At 41.6% G+C, this 24,023-nt stretch overlaps 3 protein-coding genes across 4 annotated transcripts in view; 2 read left to right on the forward strand and 1 right to left on the reverse strand.

Moving 5' to 3' along the window:
* LOC138186687 (facilitated trehalose transporter Tret1) overlaps positions 1-20,906 on the forward strand; it is a 36,091-nt gene extending 15,185 nt beyond the window's left edge. Inside the window, exons 2-6 of one of the 2 annotated variants that reach the window (XM_069126774.1) lie at positions 17,397-17,472; positions 18,342-18,689; positions 18,786-18,943; positions 19,102-19,554; positions 20,260-20,906. In XM_069126774.1, the coding sequence (XP_068982875.1) occupies positions 17,416-17,472; positions 18,342-18,689; positions 18,786-18,943; positions 19,102-19,554; positions 20,260-20,854 (1,611 nt within the window). In that variant the 5' untranslated portion in view covers positions 17,397-17,415 and the 3' untranslated portion in view covers positions 20,855-20,906. Of the gene's footprint in view, positions 1-17,396; positions 17,473-17,818; positions 17,924-18,341; positions 18,690-18,785; positions 18,944-19,101; positions 19,555-20,259 lie in introns of those variants that run through there. The other variant, XM_069126773.1, reaches the window with a different exon arrangement.
* ND-SGDH (NADH dehydrogenase (ubiquinone) SGDH subunit) lies at positions 2,077-3,191 on the forward strand. Its single transcript, XM_069126800.1, has 3 exons — positions 2,077-2,233; positions 2,469-2,680; positions 2,761-3,191. Exons 1-3 carry the CDS (start codon positions 2,122-2,124, stop codon positions 2,998-3,000), a joined length of 564 nt encoding a protein of 187 aa, XP_068982901.1. The 5' UTR covers positions 2,077-2,121; the 3' UTR covers positions 3,001-3,191.
* A 1,709-nt stretch (positions 20,907-22,615) lies between the features above and the next one.
* On the reverse strand, positions 22,616-23,806 carry ND-B16.6 (NADH dehydrogenase (ubiquinone) B16.6 subunit). Its single transcript, XM_069127119.1, has 3 exons — positions 23,599-23,806; positions 23,152-23,302; positions 22,616-22,909 (listed from the first exon to the last, which is right to left on the reverse strand). The coding sequence occupies exons 1-3, from the start codon at positions 23,693-23,695 to the stop codon at positions 22,702-22,704; spliced, it is 456 nt and encodes a 151-aa protein (XP_068983220.1). The 5' UTR covers positions 23,696-23,806; the 3' UTR covers positions 22,616-22,701.
* Between the last annotated feature and the right edge of the window lie 217 nt (positions 23,807-24,023).

A 24,023-nucleotide genomic window follows, 5' to 3' on the forward strand; every position in this document is an offset into this window, starting at 1 on the left:
CGACGAGATTCGCGAGATGTCGAACATCAGCAGTATGTACGAGTTCACGTGTACGGCAGCGTGTATTGCGAAAACAGCCGCGAGTACGAAGGCGTGTGAATCACGTGAACGACGAGAGAGATTCGTCGCGTCTATTGTATGGTGCACCCGGTATACCCAATGCACCGTATACGCAAGTATATTGCATTGGTCTATCTTTGGGGAGTCGGGTAGAAGGGATGCACGCGGAACGACCGAATGTCTCGAAACGAAACAATTCGAAAGACATGTGGAAGGGGAAAGGTTCGCGGTCTTTAACCCATTTCCTCAGGGTCGTCGTCTCGCCTTCTCGCCTTCTCGCCTTCTCGCCTTCTCGCCTTCTCGGTGGAATCGGTCGGTGTACGTTCGTTCCACTTGATCATATAAAATAGTAATAAATGACACCATGGATCGTATCTTGGCCGTTTTGTTGATTTATTGCCACGTGACATTTCTTTTTCTTTATTACGCCATCGTCATAATCGAATAACATATTTTTGCAGTTTTAATCAACGGAAGAAAACACGTAGATTGCTTCAAGTGCAGATGCTTTTTTCCGTATAGATGATAGAACCGTAGAATAGGTAAAAATGCGAGTAAAGAATGTGTCGCAAACATGTCAATTGTGAAACATAATATCTTTGATCGAATAGTTATTAAATGATATTTTGCTAGACGACACAGATAATAATAATTATTATTATTAAGGGATTCGGTATTTTATCGTATGTGCCAATCCAAGTTCCGTGTTATATCAGTTACGTGTCAACAGTCGACTCACTGCTATATACATATACTATACATATACTTGCGCTATGTATCTTTACGCTAAAATGCTAGACGTTTAAAGCAATTAATCGTTATTGCATATTCTTGACGTTTCTTTGCAACTACTAGTCGATTCGATAGCATCGGCAAATGCTGCATCGTCTGTGCGTCATGCGTTGCTCAACGTGTCGAATGCGAACATTTTCAGTAACTTGACGCCAGCATTAATTTCGTCCGAATCAATACCATTTACTTCAATGAGGATCAAGCACTGCACATAGCGGTTGAGATTGATATATAGTCGTCGAGATGTTTCCAGACGACCAACAACATGCTGGATAAATGTTTGACGGTCGTTAGGTGTAAGACCAACATTATTTTGTTTTGCGAAAATATTTGTTAACGCTAGTTAATACTACTAATAACATAGTGATAAGATTATCTGTAATGCAAGATCCAATATTGCTAGCAGTAGTAACAACTGGCCAATGATATTACTGGATCAGGAATATTTAGGCCAAAGAAGACGACTTACGTGATCATAGATTTATTAAGTTGGTAATGAAATTTAGTTTTTCCGTTTCGAAGAATTAATTATCGTTGGTATAGTTTCTATCGTTAGTTGTTTTTTGTTTTCAAACAAGATCACGAGAATTTGTAACGAGCGTTTGTAATTTAGAATCGTTTCTCGAGTTCAACTATTCACTTGACCTAACTTCATTGGCGCTAAATGTACCTTTGTATTAGATGGCATGGCATAGCATGGCATGGCATGGAGTCGCGAAAGCTTCGCGCCAATTTATCCGTTTCTCTTTCTTTCTCTCGTTCAAACCGCAATTTATGTACATATAAATACTATATATATGAATAAATATTATATTATACTATACATATATATATACATACATATATATATATATATATATATATATATATATATATATATATATATATATATAACATATTTTTTACATGAAAGATCACGCTTTCTCTTAATAAATTACTTTCCAACTCAACACGATGCGTTCGTATTTAATTATCTTAGATGAGGTTAAGGTACGGTACGGATTTTATCGTAAATATACGGCAATTTGGCATAAAAAAATAAATTTACCATCAAAACTACTACGATCCTCATATAATTGCTATAACATTCAAATATACCTACAAAATTTATATATACCTATTAAAGTGCAAATATTTAATCGTATTTGACGTACGCAATTTCAAGTTTCGCGGCTTAAGAAGATCAGATTACCGTCGGTAAGGTAGCCAACGGTGGTTCTTGCGCTAACAAGACAAGTAGTGCGTTCCGTTTTATAGTTACAAACCAAAATGGCTGTCGTGAGTAGGCTTTTGCTTGCGACTAATCGAAAATTATTTCATACAAACGAGTTATTGGGAAAATTACTATGGAAAAACAACAATTATGCGTTGCAAAACCAAGGTGATGAAGATAATTATATTTCGTTCTCTAGATAGAACAGTGTATATCGAAGGAGTAGTAGTGTTTTGTTGCGCAATAAATTTTCCCACGAACGCGAACACTGTGCCTGTTTACAGAGTTGTTCATACGAGAATTAAACGTGACCAACGATGACTGCTGGAAAAATAATCAACTTGTTTCAAATAGTCAACTTTGTCGACGAATGTTCAAAAACTGAAAATTTAATAACTTTTAGGAATGGTAAGACGCATGTCGGAACATCGTGTTATGGCGGTAACTGCGAGTCGATGGCAATGGCATAAAACTAAAGATTGGCTGCATTTTTACGTCTTTATGGGCGTTATACCTGCTGGTTTGCTCATCTTTTATTGCAACGTATTTATAGGGCCAGCGACCTTAGAACCAATACCAGAAGGATATGTTCCAAAGCAATGGGAATACTACAGGGTAAGACAGCGTTGAAAAAATACTTCTAAATACGTATTGCAGGCAAAATTGTAAGCGTAAAACCAATGCTTTTTCTACAGCATCCGATTACAAGATTTCTTTCGAGATATTTGTTCCCAAACACACAAATGGAATATGAAAAACTTCTTCATAAAGCGATGGTAACTATAAACAAGAGAAAATTGTACTTTTTAGAAAGAAAAATATTTGAGCAACTACAGGACTACGAGGACTATAGATATTGGACTTTTAAAGAAGGTTCTGCGAAAGAAATAATAGATATAAAGCAATCTATGGATAAGAGAGAATTCGATATGTAATACATCGTAAGTAACGTAGAATTATTATAAACTAGAAAGAAAATCGATCTTACACAGAAAATTCAATAAAAATAACGAAAGACGATCAACTTGTAATCGATTTAGTCAAGTGGTTGTTTTAAGCATGATGTAGAGCGTATAGGATTTTGCGATTTAACAGCGATAATATAAACAGTGTACGATATACAAAATTTCTCTGTCGCTTGTTTAAGACTATCTTTCTCATTCTTGTGTCATTCCCGACATTTATCTATTTATTTATTTATTTGTTTGTGTCATTTATCGATTCGGTATCGAAGAAACGTAGACGTCACGAACGATCACTACTCTGTCGTTGACACTAAATTTCTGTGTTGCACAATAATAGTTATGCGATCCGTTTGATTTATTATGCGAGCTCCATCTTATCACGGACGAGGCACAGAACCCCGTTTCTGGTATATTCGTCTCTGATCTTATTACGTATATCTGCTATCGGCAACCCATTGCTTTTGTTTGCTTTCCGCGCGAAAAGGATAGATGTCGCCATAAACTTTTCTCATTGTCCAACTACGAATGTATATATATGTGCATACATGCGTAGTGTGGCGAACAGTAACGAAATTCGAAATCAAAATTCTTTTTTTTAAATAAACTTTTTGAAGTTTATTCGCTTATCAGATTAAACGAGATTAAACTCGGTGGAAGAATTAGGTTTAATGTCAAAATGTCGCGAGATTTGTACATTTGGACAGCTTGGCGCTCTACTCGCTTGGAATGAAACGGTAAGACCGGGATTAGATAACGTACAATTATCGTCATAGATTCGATAGATTGAAACTCCATTCGGAGAATTCGGAGAATGTCAGGTGTTTAGCGATTAACACGTGAATTTTAAACAAGTGAGTAGTTCCAAATACAACAATTCCAGATTCTGTCGCATCGATAGGTTACAAAGCCTTCTTTAAGTCACTTTAATCCGCTCTCGCTAACGCACGATAGAAATTTTACATTACTTGCGATTAGAAATTACAGCAAGCAAGCACATTTCTCTTGCTACCCTTTCGATAGGTGATTCCTTTCTTTCATTTCTTTCGTCTCTTTCATTTCAGAGTTGGACTCTAAGAAATCGAGCATCGATTAAAACGTGAATTTTTCAATTTTTTCGTTTATTTGAAAAATTACATCGCTGTTTGCGTAGCTAGTTTTCAAAGTGAATCCGAGTAAGCGTACGCACCTATCTATAACTATAATCAGGCTTTTTTTATTATTTTCATCAAAATTAAAGCCAAACTTGTATTCATCCCTTACGAACGTACGCGAACAAACATCTTTATATAGGCACCGCACAGCTAATATAAGAAAAATTTAATTCTTACCTACTTAAACAGCATGTATAAACAGGAGCAAAGGATTGTTTCTATCGCAGAGACGGTCCGTTTATCGGTAACGTTCTTGTTATAGGTATCGATATTATTCCTGTCGATCGTACTTGTACCTGCTTTTTAAATAACTAATCATGCAAATTAATCAAATCAGCGTCGCGTCGGTAAAGTGGGAAATTTCATTTCCGGTCGTCAGCCGCAGGTGTTTGTTTTTTTCCGCGAGTAAAGTGCTAGTAAGTAAAAAGACGCTGCCGGTGGTGAATCGGTTGTCACGAACCACCGACTCTGCGATTATACTAGCGGCAAGCTAATGATACGGACAGACACAGGCTCGTGCTAACTCAATCGTCATAGTTAGTGGTCATTGCCAAGGTTGGATCCCGATATCTTGCATAATATCTCGGTGTTCTCTTCTACGATGCGATGCGATGCGATGCGATGCGATGCGATGCGATGCGATGCGATGCGATGCGATGCGATGCGATGCGATGCGATGCGATGCGATGCGATGCGATGCGATGCGATGCGATGCGATGAGATGCGAGGCGAGGCGAGGCGAGGCGAGGCGATGCGATGCGATGCGATGCGATGCGATGCGATGCGATGCGATGCGATGCGACGCGACGGAAGGAAGGCTGGTCGCCAACGACTTCGCACGTGCATACGCGATATCTACGCTTCGAGTCGCTTCCTCGCGCGGATCCATCTTCAATTATGCCTACGAGTCATCGTTTCCCTTTTTCTGTTCTTTTTCTCTCTCCCCCGTGTCGATTACCCGCGTTTCACGCGACGCTCGATCGCCTCTCGTTATGTAATTCCTAGGTTCTATACCTATAGTAGAACGGCGAGGAGCCGAGGATACGCCGAGGAGTTGGGATCTGTATCGTACGTTATCGTCGCCGATGATTGCTATTTTATTTGATTTAAGAGATTTACTTTACAATTATAATACCTACCTTACTATCCAGTCATCTACTCCTTAGTCGACTAATCGCTTACTCGCTTAACCCATGCTACTCCCTAACTATCGCTACTTTCTTACTACCTAATCCTATCTTTGCTCTTGTTCGTCTTTCCCATTCTTCCCTAGTCTCTTCTCAGTTGATTTACCGTTTCCTCGCTGTATTTTTCCGGGCTGCCTGTTATCGTTATTCCATCTACTACCCCTACGCTATCCGTATCGTACGTGGGGCGACAAATTTGAATTTACCTTCGATTCCATCAAATTTCCGTAAAAATTACGTACGCTTACCGTACGACTGGTTCAGCGTTGCGTGCATGTACTGTGCATGTTATGCATTTCGAATTGCATATTGCTCGACACTATCCTCATCCGATGGATAATGGAAGGTAATTAATATCTAAATGCGAAGCGTTTACCTGCCACGAGCAAAACATTTTAAAAGCCCCGAGTAATTTGACACGTTTAATCGTTTTTGTTCATTACGGACTATCTATCGGTATAGAGAGGAAAAGAAGCAACGCGATTATACGTATATATAAAACCGCACGATGCCGCGCGATGCCACGCAGCTTGCATTTTACGAGTTTAACGATTCGTCGTGATCAGTCGTTGCGGTATGTCCCATAGTAAGACGTTCAGATGAAATAATAAGAATTATCCGAGCTTCGATATATTAAAATCAATCTGAATCTCGAGCTTTACGCGGAATAATCGAGCTTGTTACTTGTTGCAGGTATAATAACATAGAATAACATAATAACGGGACACCTGTTAGTCTGTAATATAGCGAATAATCGAGGGAACGGAGGAACGAGAAAATACCGCGTAGTTTATTACGCCCGATGATAGAAAATACGAAAATACGTGGACGCGGTTCAGACAAGCCTATGGTAGAGCTACGAGTCGAATAGTCTATTTTCAGGCGTGGATCGCTTAAAAATCGTTCATGATCGAACTCGACGAATTACAAAGCAAGCTACTTAGCTTCACTCGAGTAACCATAATCTTATCGTCCTAGCTTTTGAAAAGTCCACGATCGACCAATGCTTCCTTGAATCTCGCAACCAGCGATACTTAATTTAGAAAATTAGCGCCTGAATAGCATCGGTAACCGCTGTGTGGTACTTTTACGCTTGTGCCGATTATTTTTTCATAAGTCACGCGCTCCTTTTAACATTCGGACACGCTCTAAAATAGATTTCTGCGACAGGAGGTTAGACTAGGTGTAAACAAAAATTGCAGTTGGTCATAATTCCGAAAAGAAAGAGAAATGGCGAAAGTTGGCTTTTACGACTGTTTTTTTACGTACTTTTATGCATTTATAAAGGAAACCTTAAAGAATGGATTTTGAAAATTTATATCGATTACATCGTATACGTGTTGGAAATATTATCGTGTTAATTTCGTTCGTTTCGTTAAAACCATTTCCGTTAAAAACAGTTCGTTAATTTTTCATCACTTTCGGCTTATAATTGTATGCGATAAGTCTTGACATTCTTACATCCTTCGATGCCTGTATCGCGTCTGTTTCTGCATCGATCGATCTCCACGAATGTCTCAGCATTGTTCAGCGCTCATGGAACGACCGCGATCTACGAATTTACGAAACGTATCGTTTCAATTTTCATTACACGGGCTGAACAGATAAAAGTGTTAAAAGAGTTGTAGTAAAAGGTGACTTTTCGCGATTCTGTTTCGTTAAATTACAATTTTCTGACAAATTTGTTTACGCGTCATCCAGTAAACTAATTCGTGTAACGCGTCGCAACAGCTCAAGTCGTTGAACGGAATTTCAAAAAATTTCATTTTAACGTTTTAAAGAGTGTATTAATCCGGATATTAAATGCGAGTGACTGTGTACATGGGTATCGCAGGATCGTTCGATATCGAATTCAGATTCACTGTAGCACACGCGCAAGCTTCGTCAACCGTTAAAGATCCTAACGAAGCCAATTTAATTTATGCGTAATCCGTTGAATAGAATGTGCAAATGAAAAAAAGTCGGCTGTATTGCATCATGTTATTAACAAGGTCCGAGTGTTTGCTAACTCGTTGCTCGTAATAAACGTTACGAGGGTCATGGTTTAGCGAGGATGCAATAATTATACAATGATAATTAAATAATTACGTAACCGCATTAGGAAACACGTTCATGAAAAATTCGTAGATGCATGGAGGATCGGAAACGATAAATTACGTTAACGCAGGTTTATTAATATTAGATTATATCTATAAAGGAAAGAGTGAAAAAAATGGTTGCTGAAAAATCGTTTTTTTCTTTTTTTTTTTTTTTCCGGGCAGCTCGTTTCAATCCAATCGAGATATACGTACGTTATGATGTAGACGTATTAGCAGACAGCGTAATTTACAATCAGATTTTATTAATTGCTACGTTTCGTACTAGAAATAAAAGGAGAAAATGAGCCAAGACCTATCGACGAGTCGTTTACTTTGAATTATTCGCGATGGATAACTCTGTTAAGTGAAACGTTTCTATCGAATTTCTCATCGATGTGTGACTTTGGTAACTCCGATCAAGCAGACCTAAATTACTCTTTCCATGTACGTAACGGTGAACGGTAAGTACGTAACCATGCGGCGTTTAATTATAAGATACGCGGAAATGGCTAGTTATTTAAAAAATAAAAAATAAAACATCTATAAACTATCATGTGGCACTAACGATTATGTGGCAGGTTGTAATCTTACCGATATAGTTACAACGCTTCTATCATCGGTGTAGTCATCAGGGTTGCGTAATAATACCAAATGAAACCTGATACGTTGTCCGTTTTCCGGAAATTCCTCTCATCTTTTCCTTCGTCTTTCTTCTCTCCCTCTTCTTTTTTCTTTTCCTTTTTTCCATTTCAGTTTAACACTTTTTCAGCCTCGATACCGAGCCGATGGTTATCGAGTTAATGGTCGTGTTAACAGGATCGCGTAACGAACACGTTTCGTTTCGTCACGTGAGAAAACAGCGTTGGCGTTCTCTAAATCGAAATTTATCGTGTTGCGTAGAGAAGACAGAATCGCGAATTTGGCGACGACATGCTACGTGAAAAGGTAAGATTATCTTGTCGTTGTCGTAATCTTCATGAAGAGGACGGAAGAAGGGATAGAAGGAAGAGGGGCTGAGGAAAAACAGAACGCGTCGCCCGCTCTCTAATTTCAATCTGCTCGCTTCAACGCCCCGGCATTACGAATTGTCAGTGGAAAATGATATCGCTGATGATTAAAAGGACGTCCTCGGCGGTTACGTCGCGATTTACTCCTTCCCCTTGGCCCCTCAGAAACCAGATGGTAAATTCGCCACGGACTGATTATCCGATCGTTTTGCGCCCACAAATCAAAAGCTATTACAGCACACGCGTCTTCCCTCAAGGTTCTGTTTTCTGTTTTCTATTTTCTGTTTTCTGTTTTCTTCTTGGATTCTTGGATTCTTGGATTCTAGGATCGAACGACCATCGACCATTAATCGCAACATCGTCCTCCTACCTTCTTCCATTCGCTTTTCAACCCGATTGTCATCGTACCGATATATTCGTGTTACACCCACGACTGTTTCAATCTCTGTCACGATCTTCAAATTGTTTCGTTCTGTTTTCGATTTTGTTTCAACCACCGCGAAGAAGCTCTTAGTATTTTAGCCCTCTCGAAATGAATTTTTCTTGAACAGTGACCGGCAAATCTGAGATTACGCGGTTCTACGTAGTCCCATTTAAAAAAAGGGAGGAAAGTTAGCCTCGCACCTATCCTTAGTCTCTTATTAAACGTCGTATTAAACTAGTCTCGATCAAAAGGATCGAGAGAATCTGCGCTATGGCGCATAAGATTACAGCGAAAAGTCATGCGTATTTTTGCTCAAATTCGAGACATTCTTTTAACCATAGAAAAACGATTGAAAGGATGCAGAGCAGCTGCAAAGTACCTTTGTCTTTTTCTTTATTCGTGCTGATAATCTAGCTCGTAACAGCTATTTTATAGGTATATTTCTAATATAGGTAATATAGTCAAGTCAGACCAACATTATTGTCAATATTTAAGGTTCCCAGCATCGTTTCTGCAGAAACATTTCTGTTAGCAGCAACGCCTCTGCTCGTATCGATGAAATTCTTCCAGTTAGATCGACGATGCAGCTGATTCGGCGATCGTGAAATTGCGACGAGTTTCTACGACCGCGATACAGTCCATTGTTTGAATTGTTTCGTATTACGTCGATATTACGCGATATGATTTTGCACGCGAAAGGCGTCCGACAATTCATCCACGGTCGGCTTCTCCATCGTTTCCTCGGAGCCGCCTCCGTGTCGCGCGTTTCTAGCTCTCTCGTCGTCGTCGTCGTCGTCGTCGTCGTCGTCGTCGTCGTCGTCGTCGTCGTCGTCGTCGTCGTCGTCGTCGTCGAACGTCAACCAATTACCTTATACTTGTCTATACATGTGCCATAGCTGGTGAAACAACGTGACGAGATTAACAACTAGAGGATAAATTAACGAGCAACCGATCTCTACCAGTTGTAAGAGAAACAGAACGAGAAGGGAAAAAGGAGATCTCGCAGAAGGTTCGCCGAATCCGATGCAAGGAAATAATGGCAGTCGCACGCGTCACCTAATTAGGCTAACGTAATAATACAACAGCGTTATTATTGATCTGGTCAATGAGCCTCGACTCTTGCGTTTTCCTATGTTTTCCTGCTTTGTTGCGATATAGCATTATCGACCTGTTTAACGGTTTATATATTTCGTAGCCTGCTAGTCCATAGATAATCGACTTTCGTCCCGTCGTAAATTTACGAGACAAACAACTTTTTGTTATCGCATTCACGAGCTATCGGGGAACAGCGAGTGCCGTAGTTACTTCTCCCTCTCTATCCTCCTTTTTCTTTTACCGATCGAAATTTGTTCTCTTGCCGTTCACTATCTGCTTATCTAAATTAATTGTCGTCGTTTACGCGTCGTACGTGGCAGCATCGATTAAAACATCGATTACGATACAAGAACGTAGGCTGTCTATTTTCGATCGTTCTAGGATCTAGAGATTCTCGATTTAACAACGGTAGTGCGTTTCACGCCGTTTGCGAGAAAAAATGCGACTAGATTTGTAAGCGTCAATGAAGAGAGAGAGAGAGAGAGAGAGAGAGAGAGAGAGGAGGCGGGAGGAGAATGAAAGAAAAGAATCTTGTTAGCAATGTAAGGTCAATCGGAATCGGAAACGGAAGGCTTCGGAGGGCTGCCACTTGAATTTACATAAAAGCCATTCGTCATGGAGATAGCGGCTTCCTGAGTCAAACAGGTCCTTGGACTTGTTTCCTGGTTTAATACAGTCGCGTTAATACAGTCCAACTTTCGTTCATTCGCACAGTGGTCGATCAATGGCAAGGTCTCCGAGGGCAACCAAGTGTCTGCTCGAAGAAAACATCGGCTCCCGATACGTATGTACTTGCAACGATCCCCGCCCGGATACTAGCGATCCAGTATTTCAATCTTCGATACAAACGGGCTACGACCGAGCGATACAAGGGCTCTCTCGGTCTTATGTAATTTCGCGTTTAAAATTTAATTAGCGCGACCGTACGAAACGTTATCAAACGTTCTTCTAAATAAATTTGTCTACATTTATTTTGGTTTTCCTCGCACGGCTTGAAATTTTCCTCGGCAATTTTACATCGAACGGATACGAATGGCGACGAAATGGCACGACCAATGACACTTTTCGCAAGTGTTTCGCGATCACCGGTGGCCCTGTATCGATATTCCTGTATCTGCCAATGGCTCAGAGCGGAAAAGGGCCGATCGATGTAACGAAATCAACATCGTCAACGATCGTTAGAAAATGTTCAGTTACGGTCGGTAGATCTTTACATTCCCAGATTTTTCCGATTTTTCAGACGGAGAATTGTAGGTCGATTAACACGATTAAACGATCAATAAGAGATCGTGACGATAGAGATATTCTTGACTCGTCTTATCTCGTGGAAAAGAAGCTAAAGTTGAGTTAAGTGGCGCGGCGTGTGTCGTTTAACCGATAAAATATCTTTCTGATATATTTTTGTTATATATAGTTTTGATATTCGCATATCGGAAGGTTCTCGTCAATCGTCATCGGGATGCTCCAAACGGTAAAAAGTAAAGGGAACGCGGATTTGCAGCCGGTGACGAAACAACGATTAACTGACAATGAGTAATCGTTTGTAGAAGAACGGTATGTCGCGCAAAGTATTAAAGGAAAAAGAATGCTTAAAAAAGTAAGCTACGAGTTGATAAAAAAAAAGGACAGTGACGAACAGAATTTATCGGTCGGTTGTTTACAGTGCGATTAGAACGGCGAGCAATTCTGCATACCTTCGAAAAATGTTCGTATACGTACATATACAGTATACGTAAATATACGTAATATGGCAGGCCGGCATTCCATGAATTCTAAATAAAGCGAACCTCGTGTCCCATCCTTTCGTCGAACGCGCAACGACCGGAAAACATCGATCAGGCGTAATCCGATTAATTACGATTAATCGTAATAATCCGATGCGATGGTTCTTCGTGTAACGTGCATCAAATTTACAGATTCATCAAACACCGACACTCGTGATTCGATAAAATAATATCTCGTGTTTTAGTTACGAACGGATGATTCTTTCGCTCATCGTCGAATCTACCACCACCGTCGTCGCATATGCTGCATGTTAGTCAGAGAAATATAAATATGCGAATAATAGATAATTACTAATCGCAAAGTCAACGAAAGAACTTGGAAAAGAACTGGAAAAGAATTTGAAATTGAGACAAAACGATGCGAAGATAGCGATAAATAACGACAAACATCTCAGATTAGATTAATAGAGGAGCGTGCGTTATAGCGATAGCGGGTACAATGATCCAGGAGTAATTGGCCGGAGGCTAAATCGACGATACTTTTTCAATTGACATGGCGTTCGCGGCATTCGGCGATTAATTTAATTACCGAAAAATGGTATAACCGACAACTTTGACCGTCAACGTGTTTTTGCTTCTCCTTCTTCCCTTCTTCCCTTCTTCCTCTGCCTTGCTTCTTCTTTACCTCCTTTACCTTCTTTGCCTTTTAAACACGCGTAAACGTACAACTCCTGCGTTTTACGCGTGTTTGAAAGACCAAAGAAACAAAAGGTCCAGATTGTTGTTCTAAACCTAAACACTGCAACATGTTATCCCTTCCTACGACACTCTTGTCCACTCGTCTATCGTCCACGATCTTTGGCGATTGAGAAATAGCGCTGGTTCGCTTATATAACGAGAAGCTGAAAATAAGACTTTATGCAGGATGCGATTATTCGAACACGTGCTTCCAACGCGTCAACTATCCACAAAAATGACATGTCATTTCGTCGCACACAACGTACGAGCAATGTTGCAAAGTTAATTCGTAATGAGAGGAAAGAATCGACGGTCTTTGAAAATTTTAAACGTTTATCTACCATCTAGATAGCTTCCATTCCCAAGCGGGATTTACATACGTTATAGACTACAGGTTTCTCGCGTTCATCGATCACTTTCGTTCAAGGTAAGACGACAGTGTTTCGCTTTCATTTACAATTCGATCCGCGAAAATGAATCAGTGCTTGGGTTAGTCGAGATCTATAGAGAGAAAGAGAGAGAGAGAGAGTTGAGATCGATGGATCAAAATGTACCAGTCACTTGTGTTTTCAACGACAAAACCATCAGAGTCTCAGTTACTATTTCACGGATATAAGCACTCTCGTTCCCATGACACGACATTTATCGAGATTCATCGGCGGCTCGAGAGGCAAGATTTTTAGGTCAGACAGAATTCTCCTTGGAAAAATCGAGTTCGAAGGCCCTGGCGATCATATAACGCTCGACTGATGAAAAAGTGATTCAAAGAAACACCGATCGTAAAGGGATAACAAGTGGTCGATAAAGAAAAGGATACTTGCAGACCTCGACTGCGTGTATTGCACCCCGTGCCCCGTGCCCCGTGCCCCGTGCTCCGTGCTCCGTGCTCCTTACGGTGCAGCAGTGCAGCGCAGCGCAGCGCAGCGCAGCGCAGTGCAGTGCAGTGCGGTGCGGTGCGCACGATGATGTCTCTCGTAACGACGGTCATCATATCAAGATAAATACCATATTTAACACCTTCGGACGATTACCTAGCCAACGTATCCAAATCGAAATATCGGAAACATATTTGTCGAGGCCAACAACTAGCAACTTTAATTAGCAATAATTCCCGCACCATATGGAACCATATGCAATATAAATATACTAGCGCTCTAATTATTTACCGTAAAGTTGAAATAATCGCGATAAACTGCTCTATTTATTACGGTGCTAATGAAATTTCAAAATGTTTCCTACGACGCGTTCGAATAAACGGTAATATAAACGTTAAACGATATACAATATGCATAATACAATAATATACATGATACATATATACATATACCTGCTTACTTTCTTGCTTCTTTAATTATGACAATCTACCTGTATAATTAGATATATTTAGTCAATCACTCACATACGGCCGACTGTTTCTCAATAATAGAAACGTTCGTTGAAAAATTGCGCGGTACGAAAACGGTGAAAAATATCGCTGCTTTACGATTTACATTGCGTCGTTGATCTTACGTTTACTTACAGACAGATCAATTAAGCAGATCGATCGAACCGTTGACGCTTACAGTCATCAGCAACATCGAGCCATTTGTCGCGAACGCGCAATATAATCGCAGCTTTTACTGGCAAACGCGTGGACAGTACGTAACCCGATCATGGTCTCGAATCTCGTGGATCAAAGACTCGATTGTATCGCGAGCTTCGTTAGACGCAGTTTTAGTCGAGATAAGGTTCGTCCGTCACAGCGAGCAGTATTGTATTCGCGGGACAACTCCGCTAAAGCAGCGAGCCACTAAACAAGTAAGCAAGTAAGTCTCCTCGGTATCCTCGTCTCCTTCGAAACCGTTGCGAACCGTTAGAAACGTTACAACTTAAAAAAGTGAAAAGGCACGTCCATCTTACGTATCGATTTTGTCAGCCGATGATAAAATGCTTTAAAATCGGACATTTCCCAGGCGGCACGCGAATTCTACTCCTTGTTTCGACGATGCAGGCTTCTTAGAAAGACGAGTCGCTACGATAGGGCGTTTCGCAGTCGCAGAATCCTCCAATAATCGGCTACACCGGTAATAACTTTCAGTGACGCGCAATTATCGTGTTACCAGGAAAAACCACCGTCTTTGTAAAAATTTCTGTCGAAAATCGATTGTCCGATGTAAAAACGTGTAAAAAAGAAGAGAAATGCTTTCCGAATGCTCGTAAAAGCATGATCGTCGCATCTTGACGCCGTGTCTTCCCCAAGTTCGATTCCTCCCACAGTCGAATCGAGAATCAGCTATTTTTTTAGATCGTTCGACTCGTTTCTCCTTGCAAAATGATAGCGAATCGGTCGCGACGTAGAAGTATAGTTTAGGGGTCGGAGAAGATTTCTGGTGGTGGCAAGAGAGAGAGAGAGAGAGAGAGAGAGACAGACAGACAGACAGACAGACAGACAGAGATTGACAGAAAGAGAGTTAGGTGGAAAGGGAGGGGGGGGAGGGCGCGCGGGAGAGAGAGGGAGAGAGAGGGAGAGAGACCTCGAGACGACCCTGGAAGGGCGCTTCGCGAAGCGCCGTTTTGAGAGAGGCGCCTTGTCGCGACTATAAATGCGAACGCGCCGGCGAAAATCATCTCAGTGGCGAGTGAGAAGCGAAAAAACCCACGGCGAGCCTCCTATGTGTGTATATGTCTGTGCGTGTTTGTGTACGGAACAGTCTCGATGAATCGGAAGCACGTGTGTACACCGTTGGTTCGCAGGTTGTCGCGATTTTAACACGGAAGGAGCAAGAACGTTGATCGTCATCGGTGCGGCGCGGCGCGGTGCGGCACGGCGAGGACTCGGGTCGCAATCGAAATAACTTTGATCGTAGCTCGTGTTCTCTGCCGCCTTCCGACCTGCCACAGCTGCATCTACGTGTTCCGTCGTCGCCGTGGTGGATCGTGACCGCGGTTTTACAGGATCTTATATTTATAGGATACAGGATTCGCAGTGGCGAAATCCAGTAGCGGAACATCCTTGCACCGAGACAGAGAACTGCCGCCAATAAAAGTGATTTACGATCCTTGAGCTGACGATCGGCGTGATACGAGGTTACCGTGAGAATCCGCGTTCTGCTCGCATTCTAGTCTCCGAACACGTTGTAAATCGTTTGTCGAGCGAGGAATGGGCCATTGGATCGAACGTGCTACATACTATCACCGGGGCACGCAACGTAATCGAAATTGAACGAAAAGGAGGGAAACTTGAACTCGACTTGTTACGTCCTACATTTAATACGTACAACTTATTAATATATATACTTATTAATATACCAAAGGTTAGTATCTCCTTACATCGATCTTAGCTATCTTAAAGTTGCTCTTTTCAAGTATTACATTAGCTAATAAGTAACAGATTAGGTAAATAAATATCGTACGATGTATCTTATCGTGGATCGTTGCGATATGTACAAAACGTTGAGAATCGTTACGCGTCGTTCGCAAATTTCGAATAATTCGGTATGACTCGGTCCGATTTCAAAACGGATCGCGTATCGAGAATAAAAAGAAGACGCGCGTTACCTGTCGCTTGAAATCGCTGTATACATGCACGTACATACTTGCCAGTATGTATCGTACCATTGTACCATACGTACGCAGATAGCTGGTTGTATTATGGCTGGCGGTTACGTTACGTACGTAACGTGGCGGTCCGACGCTTGAACATGGTTTTTTTTTTTTTTTTTTTTTTGACATTAACGAATCGTTTTTCTATTCTGCGACAAATTAACGATAACGATGACGATCGATCGGTATTTAGCGGGAAGGAACAGCGTCGACAGCCACTCGTTCGTCAAAGTCGCTTGAAAAAGCATTAACGAAAGGTAGTTAGCGTGCAAACGCGATAATAAATTTTTATTGCGTCCGCGTGCACCAGCGTCGCGATTAAATCAATATAGAGGCATCGACAGGTTGGACGAAATACAACGAGTAGCATATTTATTTAAGCAGCGGTTCAACCGTCACGATTGCCCAGCATTGTACGTTACATTTGCGAAAACATGTTCACCAGTCGGAAGAATAAACGACCGCTTGTTTCGAGAATTCAGCGAGGAAGAAAAAAGAGAGAGAGAGAGAGAGAGAGAAAGATAGAAAGAAAAAAAGCTGTAAAACTGGCCGAAACCATAAAATTTTCCATTCCGTCCCGTTCGATTCGATTCGATCGTGTACCGCTTCCGTCGCGCAACTCGCCATCCGTCTCACGTAACATGACAGTCGTATTATACTTGCGATCATTTTCGAGCATTATCGCGAATCTTGCACGTAGAATCGGTATCATCGCAGGTTTTCCTGTTGAACGTCAGCGATCTTTATACGTATTTGCGAATGTGCACGAGACCGGTCACAACGCGTGCTTCGTGCAGGCGTCCCGCTGTGATCGTTGGATCACGATGCTTCAGTTTCTTACGTGAATTATTAGGGAAAACCGGAACGAGGGAAACGAGGAAAAAAGAGCACCGGCATTCGCAACAACGATCTATTATCCGATAGTGGAACAAACATAAAACTCCAACTATACTCGTATACCTTACAGATTTATACGATCGATAGGCAAGGATCCGATAGAGGGATCATCCATTTGGTTAAATTTCCTCGGAAAACGGTTTAATCGCGGAACGTGATAACGTGGAAAAAGAGAAAAGTAGAGAAATGGCGACTCGCGATAGAGACGCGATAGAAAATCGCTGTCATCTTGCGACCGTGAGTCACGAAACGCATCGTGTCCCATATCGTCGCTCTAAGAGCGATCGCTTAGGCTTTAAACGGGTGTGATTATTCAATGGAAAAGGGCGAAGGCCTTTGCGAAAGACAGTCTCGTTGGAAGCTTCCGGCTTCTACGAATTTACGTGTTTCACATTTCCCACTTGCTTCTTTTAAGAAAGTTGCTTCCTCTCTCTCTCTCTCTCTCTCTCTCTCTCTCTCTCTCTCTCTCTTTCTCTGTTACAGATAAAATTCGTGCGACGCGATGATCACTCGAGCGAAACTATGGTGGAAGGTGGCATGCTCTGGTCAGAAGAAAACGGTAAGGGAATTACACCTTCGTGCAACTCTGTTCGATTCGATGGTCGATGAATCATTTTCGATAATTTATCCGTAAAGGATCGATAAGAGGTGGTCTGCGCAAACGCGAATGCGGCGATCGACTCGCGATGCAACTATCGGAGGAAGCTCTCTTCCTAAACATCTTCGTTCCGCTTTGTCTTATCGTTATCTGACGAATACTCGATAGAATCTCGTTGGTACCGTGGCAGGTTGGAAAAGTTTCGATGACAGTCGTTAGTTGGAGAACGGCGGATCCCCGGTTAATTGGCAAGGAGCGAGCAACGACGATCTCTCATCGATATCGTATGAATATCGGACGAATCGTGGGAAGTATGGCACGCGGGAGGACACGAGCGGCGAGACGGGGCGACTCGAGAGAGACAGTGTCGAGGGGAAAAAAGCAAAAGGGCACCGGCAGGTGTTACACAAGTGTACGCGAGTAACGAGACAACGCGGACGAACGATCGCGATCTGTTGCGGTAATTATCGCGATTCGACGTATCGGTGGAGAAGATGCGCGCGGGCTTGTTTCAACGAGGCCAGTTGAGCGACGTTGCATCGTTGCGTAATCCGTGTCCGTTGGCGCGCGGGACGACCGCGAACGGAATTCATTTCCTTGCGTTTCTTAGGTTGGATCGGGCGCGACACACGCAAGCCCGATATTGATTGAAACGCGGAAACCGATACCGACCGATACGAGATACGAATCGATGGAAACGGCACACCGGATAGCTGATGCCGGATCGTGCCTGTACTACGGATCGTTCACCGCGCTTTTTACCTCGCCGTATTTGTGCTGCGACCGAGATGATTTTCATAGGTGGTATTCAAAGGTGTCGATACTTTTAGATATTCGCTGGCCTGGCGGCGCATTCTGGACAAATATCCGTGGGGCTTGGTCAAGGATTCAGCGCGATTTTAGTGCCGAAACTGTTGGCCAGTCACTCGGCGAACGCCGATCAGACGTCTTGGATCGCTGCTCTAGGTGTCGTCTCTAATCCTTTGGGCTCGTTAATCGCCGGACTATGCGCAGAGTGGTTCGGAAGAAGATCGGCTATCGCGTTGGCCAGTTTGCCTCATGTCGCTGGATGGTTGTTGATAGCGTTGGCGAAAAACTTGCCTCTGTTATACGTGGGCAGATTCGTTAGTGGAATCGGCATGGGCATGGCAAACGGCCTATACCTTTACGTCAGCGAGGTATTTCTCCCCTTGATTCGTTACATTACATAACATTAACAGCTTATACCGATGAAATATGATAATTAACGTATGATCGGTGACAAAATATTACAGGCCGCCGCACCAAACCAGAGAGCCTGGCTGGGAAGCTGTGGCCCAGTTTTAGTTTCGCTCGGTGTCCTGATGATTTACTCGTTGGGAGCGTTCACCACGTGGGAAAATGCCGCTGCCATCAGTATAGCACCTGCTATACTCTCGCTGGCGCTAACACGGTAATAATTATTTTCATTCCAATAATAACTGTTTTACTCCTTTATTCCTATCTATTTCTCTCTCTCTCTCTCTCTCTCTCTCTTATTCTTCTTTTTCTTCTTCTTCTTCTTCTTCTTCTTCTTCTTCTTCTTCTTCTTCTTCTTCTTCCACTTACCAGTATGATCCCGGAAACACCGAGTTGGCTAGTCGCTCGAGGACGAAACGAGGAAGCGAAGGAATCCTTGTTGTGGCTACGAGGCTCTGGCCTAACCACCGACAAAGAGTACGAGGAACTTTGCAACGCAAACGTGAAAAGAGAAGAGGAAAAAGAGAGTCTGTTGAAAGCTCTTCACATGCCAAGCGTGTGGAAGCCTTTCCTCGTGCTGTGCGCTTTCTTCGCGCTCCAACAAATGTCGGGCATCTATATAATCCTCTTCTACACGGTCAGCATCCTCGAGGATATCGGTATCGACCTGAACGAGTATTCCGCGAGCGTTGGAATCGGTGTGATCAGGTTGTTCGCGTCGATAGCCGGCGCTGGTCTAGCCAACAGCTTTGGCAGAAAAGCGCTAGCCTTCGTCAGTGGCTTAGGAATGGCGATCTCTGCCGTAGGCGTTGCTCTCTCCTACAGGTTCGTATCTTTTCCGCTTGTTATTAACTCGACTTTTCTCTTGCTTCTTGCTCTTGCTCTTGCCCTTGCTCTTGCTCTTCCTCTTGCTCTTCCTCTTCCTCTGCCTCTTCCTCTTGCTCTTCCTCTTGCTCTTCCTCTTCCTCTTCCTCTGCCTCTCCCTTTTCCTCTTCCTCTTCCTCTTCCTCTTCCTCTTCCTCTTCCTCTTCCTCTTCCTCTTCCTCTTCCTCTTCCTCTTCCTCTTCCTCTTCCTCTTCCTCTTCCTCTTCCTCTTCCTCTTCCTCTTCCTCTTCCTCTTCCTCTTCCTCTTTCTCTTCTTCTTTTCTATCGTCTCTGTAAAGCTTTGGCCTGGTCTAGCGAGCACGAGAATGCATGCATAGATTCGACGAATCGTCGGCACAGTCCACGTCGAATTTAACACGTGGATGACGGTTTGTACAATACGTGTGTAATTCTAGTTTAGAGGTGTAATAGGAGCCATAAAATGACCAATTCCTCCCATAATCTGTTCTTTTTCGTTCGCGTAATAGCACATTTCATAATATTATTATACCAATAGTGGCATAATGGCGTAATTCGTATTATATTAAACACAGTCAAACACAATAGGTTTTCTAGTCCACTCTGTTCGTTTTTCTACTTAATCACCTTCGTTGACACGAATCCCATGCAAATTAATCGAATTAATCGATCCAATTTTCCTCTCAGGTTCAAATTGTCATCGGTGGTATCCTTGGCATGCATCGGAGGCCACGTAGGCTTCTCTATGATAGGATTTCTCACTCTGCCATGGGTCATGACCTCCGAACTCTATCCGCTAAGGTTCAGAGGATCTTTAGGAGGCATCACTACCAGTATCGTACAAATGTTAACGTTCGTAACCATCAAAATGTATCCTAATCTGCAACCGATAGTTGGAATCGAGTGCTTCATGTGGACGTTCGCCGTAGCTTCTATCTTAGGAGCCGCATTCGCCCTCACCATCCTCCCTGAGACCAGAGGTCGAAGCCTCGACGAAATAGAAAACGGATTCTCGAAAAAGCTCGCGACAGACCCGCCCGCCAATGTCCAGCCAACAGCCACCATCTCTCTTCAACCTAATAATATCACGCTCGAGAAATTTGCCCCGATCCCCGAGGAGAAGCATCGCAATATCACGACAAACGCCTACGCTTTCGACAATTTCTGCATCGACTTAACCGCTGACCATATAGAAAAGAACAAAAGGCAAACTGCCAATGATTGCGAAGCGAACCGTCATCGTCTCACTCCGACCATCTCGTCCGAGCACGCGTATTTCTAGCAGCCACCGAACCTTCCTTCTCTATCCACTCTCTTTTTCCAGCCACCCGATATCCCCATAGAAACCGGCTCCTCCTTTTTACGCTTTTCCACCAACCAACACCTTCTTCCTTTCTCTTCCATCTACCATCCTTACCGTACCTATTCTTATTCTTTAAAACTACTTGGTATTTATACCTTTATGCAAATTCCTCCTTCTAGACAACGATTTCCCAGCGTTTCCCGCCACTTGCGCACAAATTACAGCCAATGGTCAATAGTTTGCGCAGTTTCCAACTAGATCCGGACCAATCAGTATCGAGAAAACGACGACAAATTTCACCACCTAGATACCTTCTTTGACCAATCGTCGAGTAGAATAGTGAAAACAAGCAATACACCTTCAATACACCTAATTCAATACACCTAAAAGGAACCATCATTTTCCTCCATTCAACATACTCTGTGTACCGGCTTCTCTAATTACTTTTCTATATATACGTATACATATACGTTTATATTTATGCAATATACCTGCTACGTTCAAATATCTCCGAATCAATTCGCCGCGCTATAAGTCCACATACTTGTAAATATAATTTTCTTCCTGCAAAGTGTATATAGTTTTATTTCCTCTCAATAAATGAATTATTTTTGCAACGATAGCTTTCTTACAATTTACCACGATAATAATTGCCTGCCAATGCGAAACTCTAATTCCTTCGTTCCCTTTTCGTTCAAACTTTTCCAAACGCATCCTTCCAGTCAATCTTCCCGCCAGTTAGTCTTTTCCACTAACCCCAATCAAAACTACCACCAGTAAGTACTGGTGACTACCTACTTTGCACGTGTGTACGCACGCTACCCTTCTTACTAACAATCGTCCTACATAAAACTTGTAACAATACCACTAACTGCATACCCTAGCAGCTGCCTATACTCTCTGTCTCTCTGTCTCTGCTTCTTCGTCTACTCTTCTTCTCTTCTAGCATCTGACCAGTCAAGTGCTCTGCCATCTATCGGATCCGGCTGGAACTACAGAAAAGTAACAGGAGTATAGAATGTGCGAGGAGGTATCTCAACTCCCGTTAGACAAGGACAGGCTATATTGTGCGACAATGACAGACATACTTCTCACTCTAATTTCACGATTATTCCTTAATTACTCTTCTCCACAACTCTACTCAAGCAATTGAAAAAGCATCCTTAGATTCTGTACTAAATTCTTTGTGCATGAAAGATCGCGAATTAACTGCGTGTAGCGAGAATTGTGTGAAAATTTGCGGCGTGGGTCCCAGGGTGGGTGACAAGGACAGACATACGCCGCGGATAATCACTAAAAACCGAATAATTAGCCATTAATTGAGCAAATTCCGGTCGAAATCGGCGCGAGACCGTTCTCAGGGATCCCCTCTATATTCTTCGATTCTAAAAGTGCGGGATTTTGTCCCAGAAACGGAACAATTATCGAAAATTCGATGAATTAGAAAGAGACGTATGTCTGTCCTTGTCGCACAGTGATGCGCTCCTTGTTTAACACAGGATCTCGTCTGGGATACACCTTCTTGTACGTTCTATATTCCTGTTAGTTTCTTACGATTTCGGTCGGATCCGATAGGTGGCAGCACCTGGTTGATGGTAAATTCTCCCACTAAGAGAGAATATGTACCTCTTATATTACTGCTAGTCCGCTATGTAATTACTCCATTTCTACTATAATCGCATGATAAAGATTACGATCTAAACAGCTTTCGCTATGGTATACAAGACAAGTACACAACAATTTCGTGTATTTCTAATATGACTTTATTAATTATATTTAATGTGATACAACATACTATCTTACATATGAACCTCATAATGCAAAGTTTACGTTAGCATATGTGCGTTCTGCATTATTGGTAAATCGAAAGGATCTGCATATGTGTAACATTCACCGAAATTTGGTTCAATATATGTATCTTCTGGAACACTTTCGTATATCGGCACTCCAAAAAATGTTCCCACTTCCCAAAATGGGAAATCCTTCATTACATCAGCCTCTAATTCTCTCATTCGTTTCTGATGTTTTAACATCCTGTGACAAAGAATTATTCTCGCTTTAAATGCAAAAATCTTTTAAAAATATATACACAATACATTCATATAATTAATAAATATGTATTAGAAAAATAGTATAATACATGAAACGCAAATGAGGATAATAGCAAACTATATTGCTAACGTTTATGAAATTCTACCAGCAAATAGCCTAACTTATACAAGATATCTTCTTCACGGCAAATTACGTGATATCCATTATAAGACAATTATGCTTACGCTCTATCTTTTTCTGCTAACAATATCGGCACTGTTGCTAGTTCTCGACTTTTCGTTTCGAGCATTTTTATTCGCTCGCTTACCCAATTTTTATAGTATAGCGGAAATGAGATGGCATTGGTAACAATAAATATCCCCACACCCATACGACCTAAAAATCAATTATACTTTGTTCTACCATTATAATTTTATATAACACTTGCCACATGTTTTGCTGCTCTTGTAAATTAATATTTTAACTAAATTCCATTAATTTTACTTTCTGATAATTTTACATATCGTTTTTGAGATATTTCAAATACACAAGTACTTAAAGAAACAATTGTATATTCAAATTTATTAATTTCGATTAATTTCAGTCTATTACTACATTAAAAATCCCGAGTCAAATTCCAATAATCTATCAGATAATAAACTAATACATGTAGATTATAGGTTAGTTTGTACCTGTTAGAAAAGTACGTAGCTTGATTCGATTGACATTAAAAGGAGCATATCCTCCCTTAGGAGGTAAATCTTGAGGTCCTGTTTTCGGCCGAGACATCCTTCTTAACTTCTCATTCACTGTATAAACAATGAATAAGTTAATAAAGACGGACAGTATAACACATACGACTTCGGTTAGAACATAGGAACAACACTAGCACTCCTGGTGAATAATTCAGAAATTATTTTTTACATGTGTATATATACGTGTATGTATGTACATGAAATGCAGTAAACAGGTAAAATTTTCGAATTAGGCCTTTCAATTCTCACCTTTATATGTATTTCAGAAATTTCTATAAATATTAATATGATTGATATTCAGTGTTCAGAGAAAGTAAAAAAAAAAAAAAAAAATGAGGAAAAGGAAAGTTAAATATAAAAAG

This window comes from Bombus flavifrons, chromosome 14 (genome assembly GCF_040668555.2).
Source record: "Bombus flavifrons isolate JBK064 chromosome 14, iyBomFlav1_principal, whole genome shotgun sequence".
Classification (NCBI taxonomy): domain Eukaryota; kingdom Metazoa; phylum Arthropoda; class Insecta; order Hymenoptera; family Apidae; genus Bombus; species Bombus flavifrons.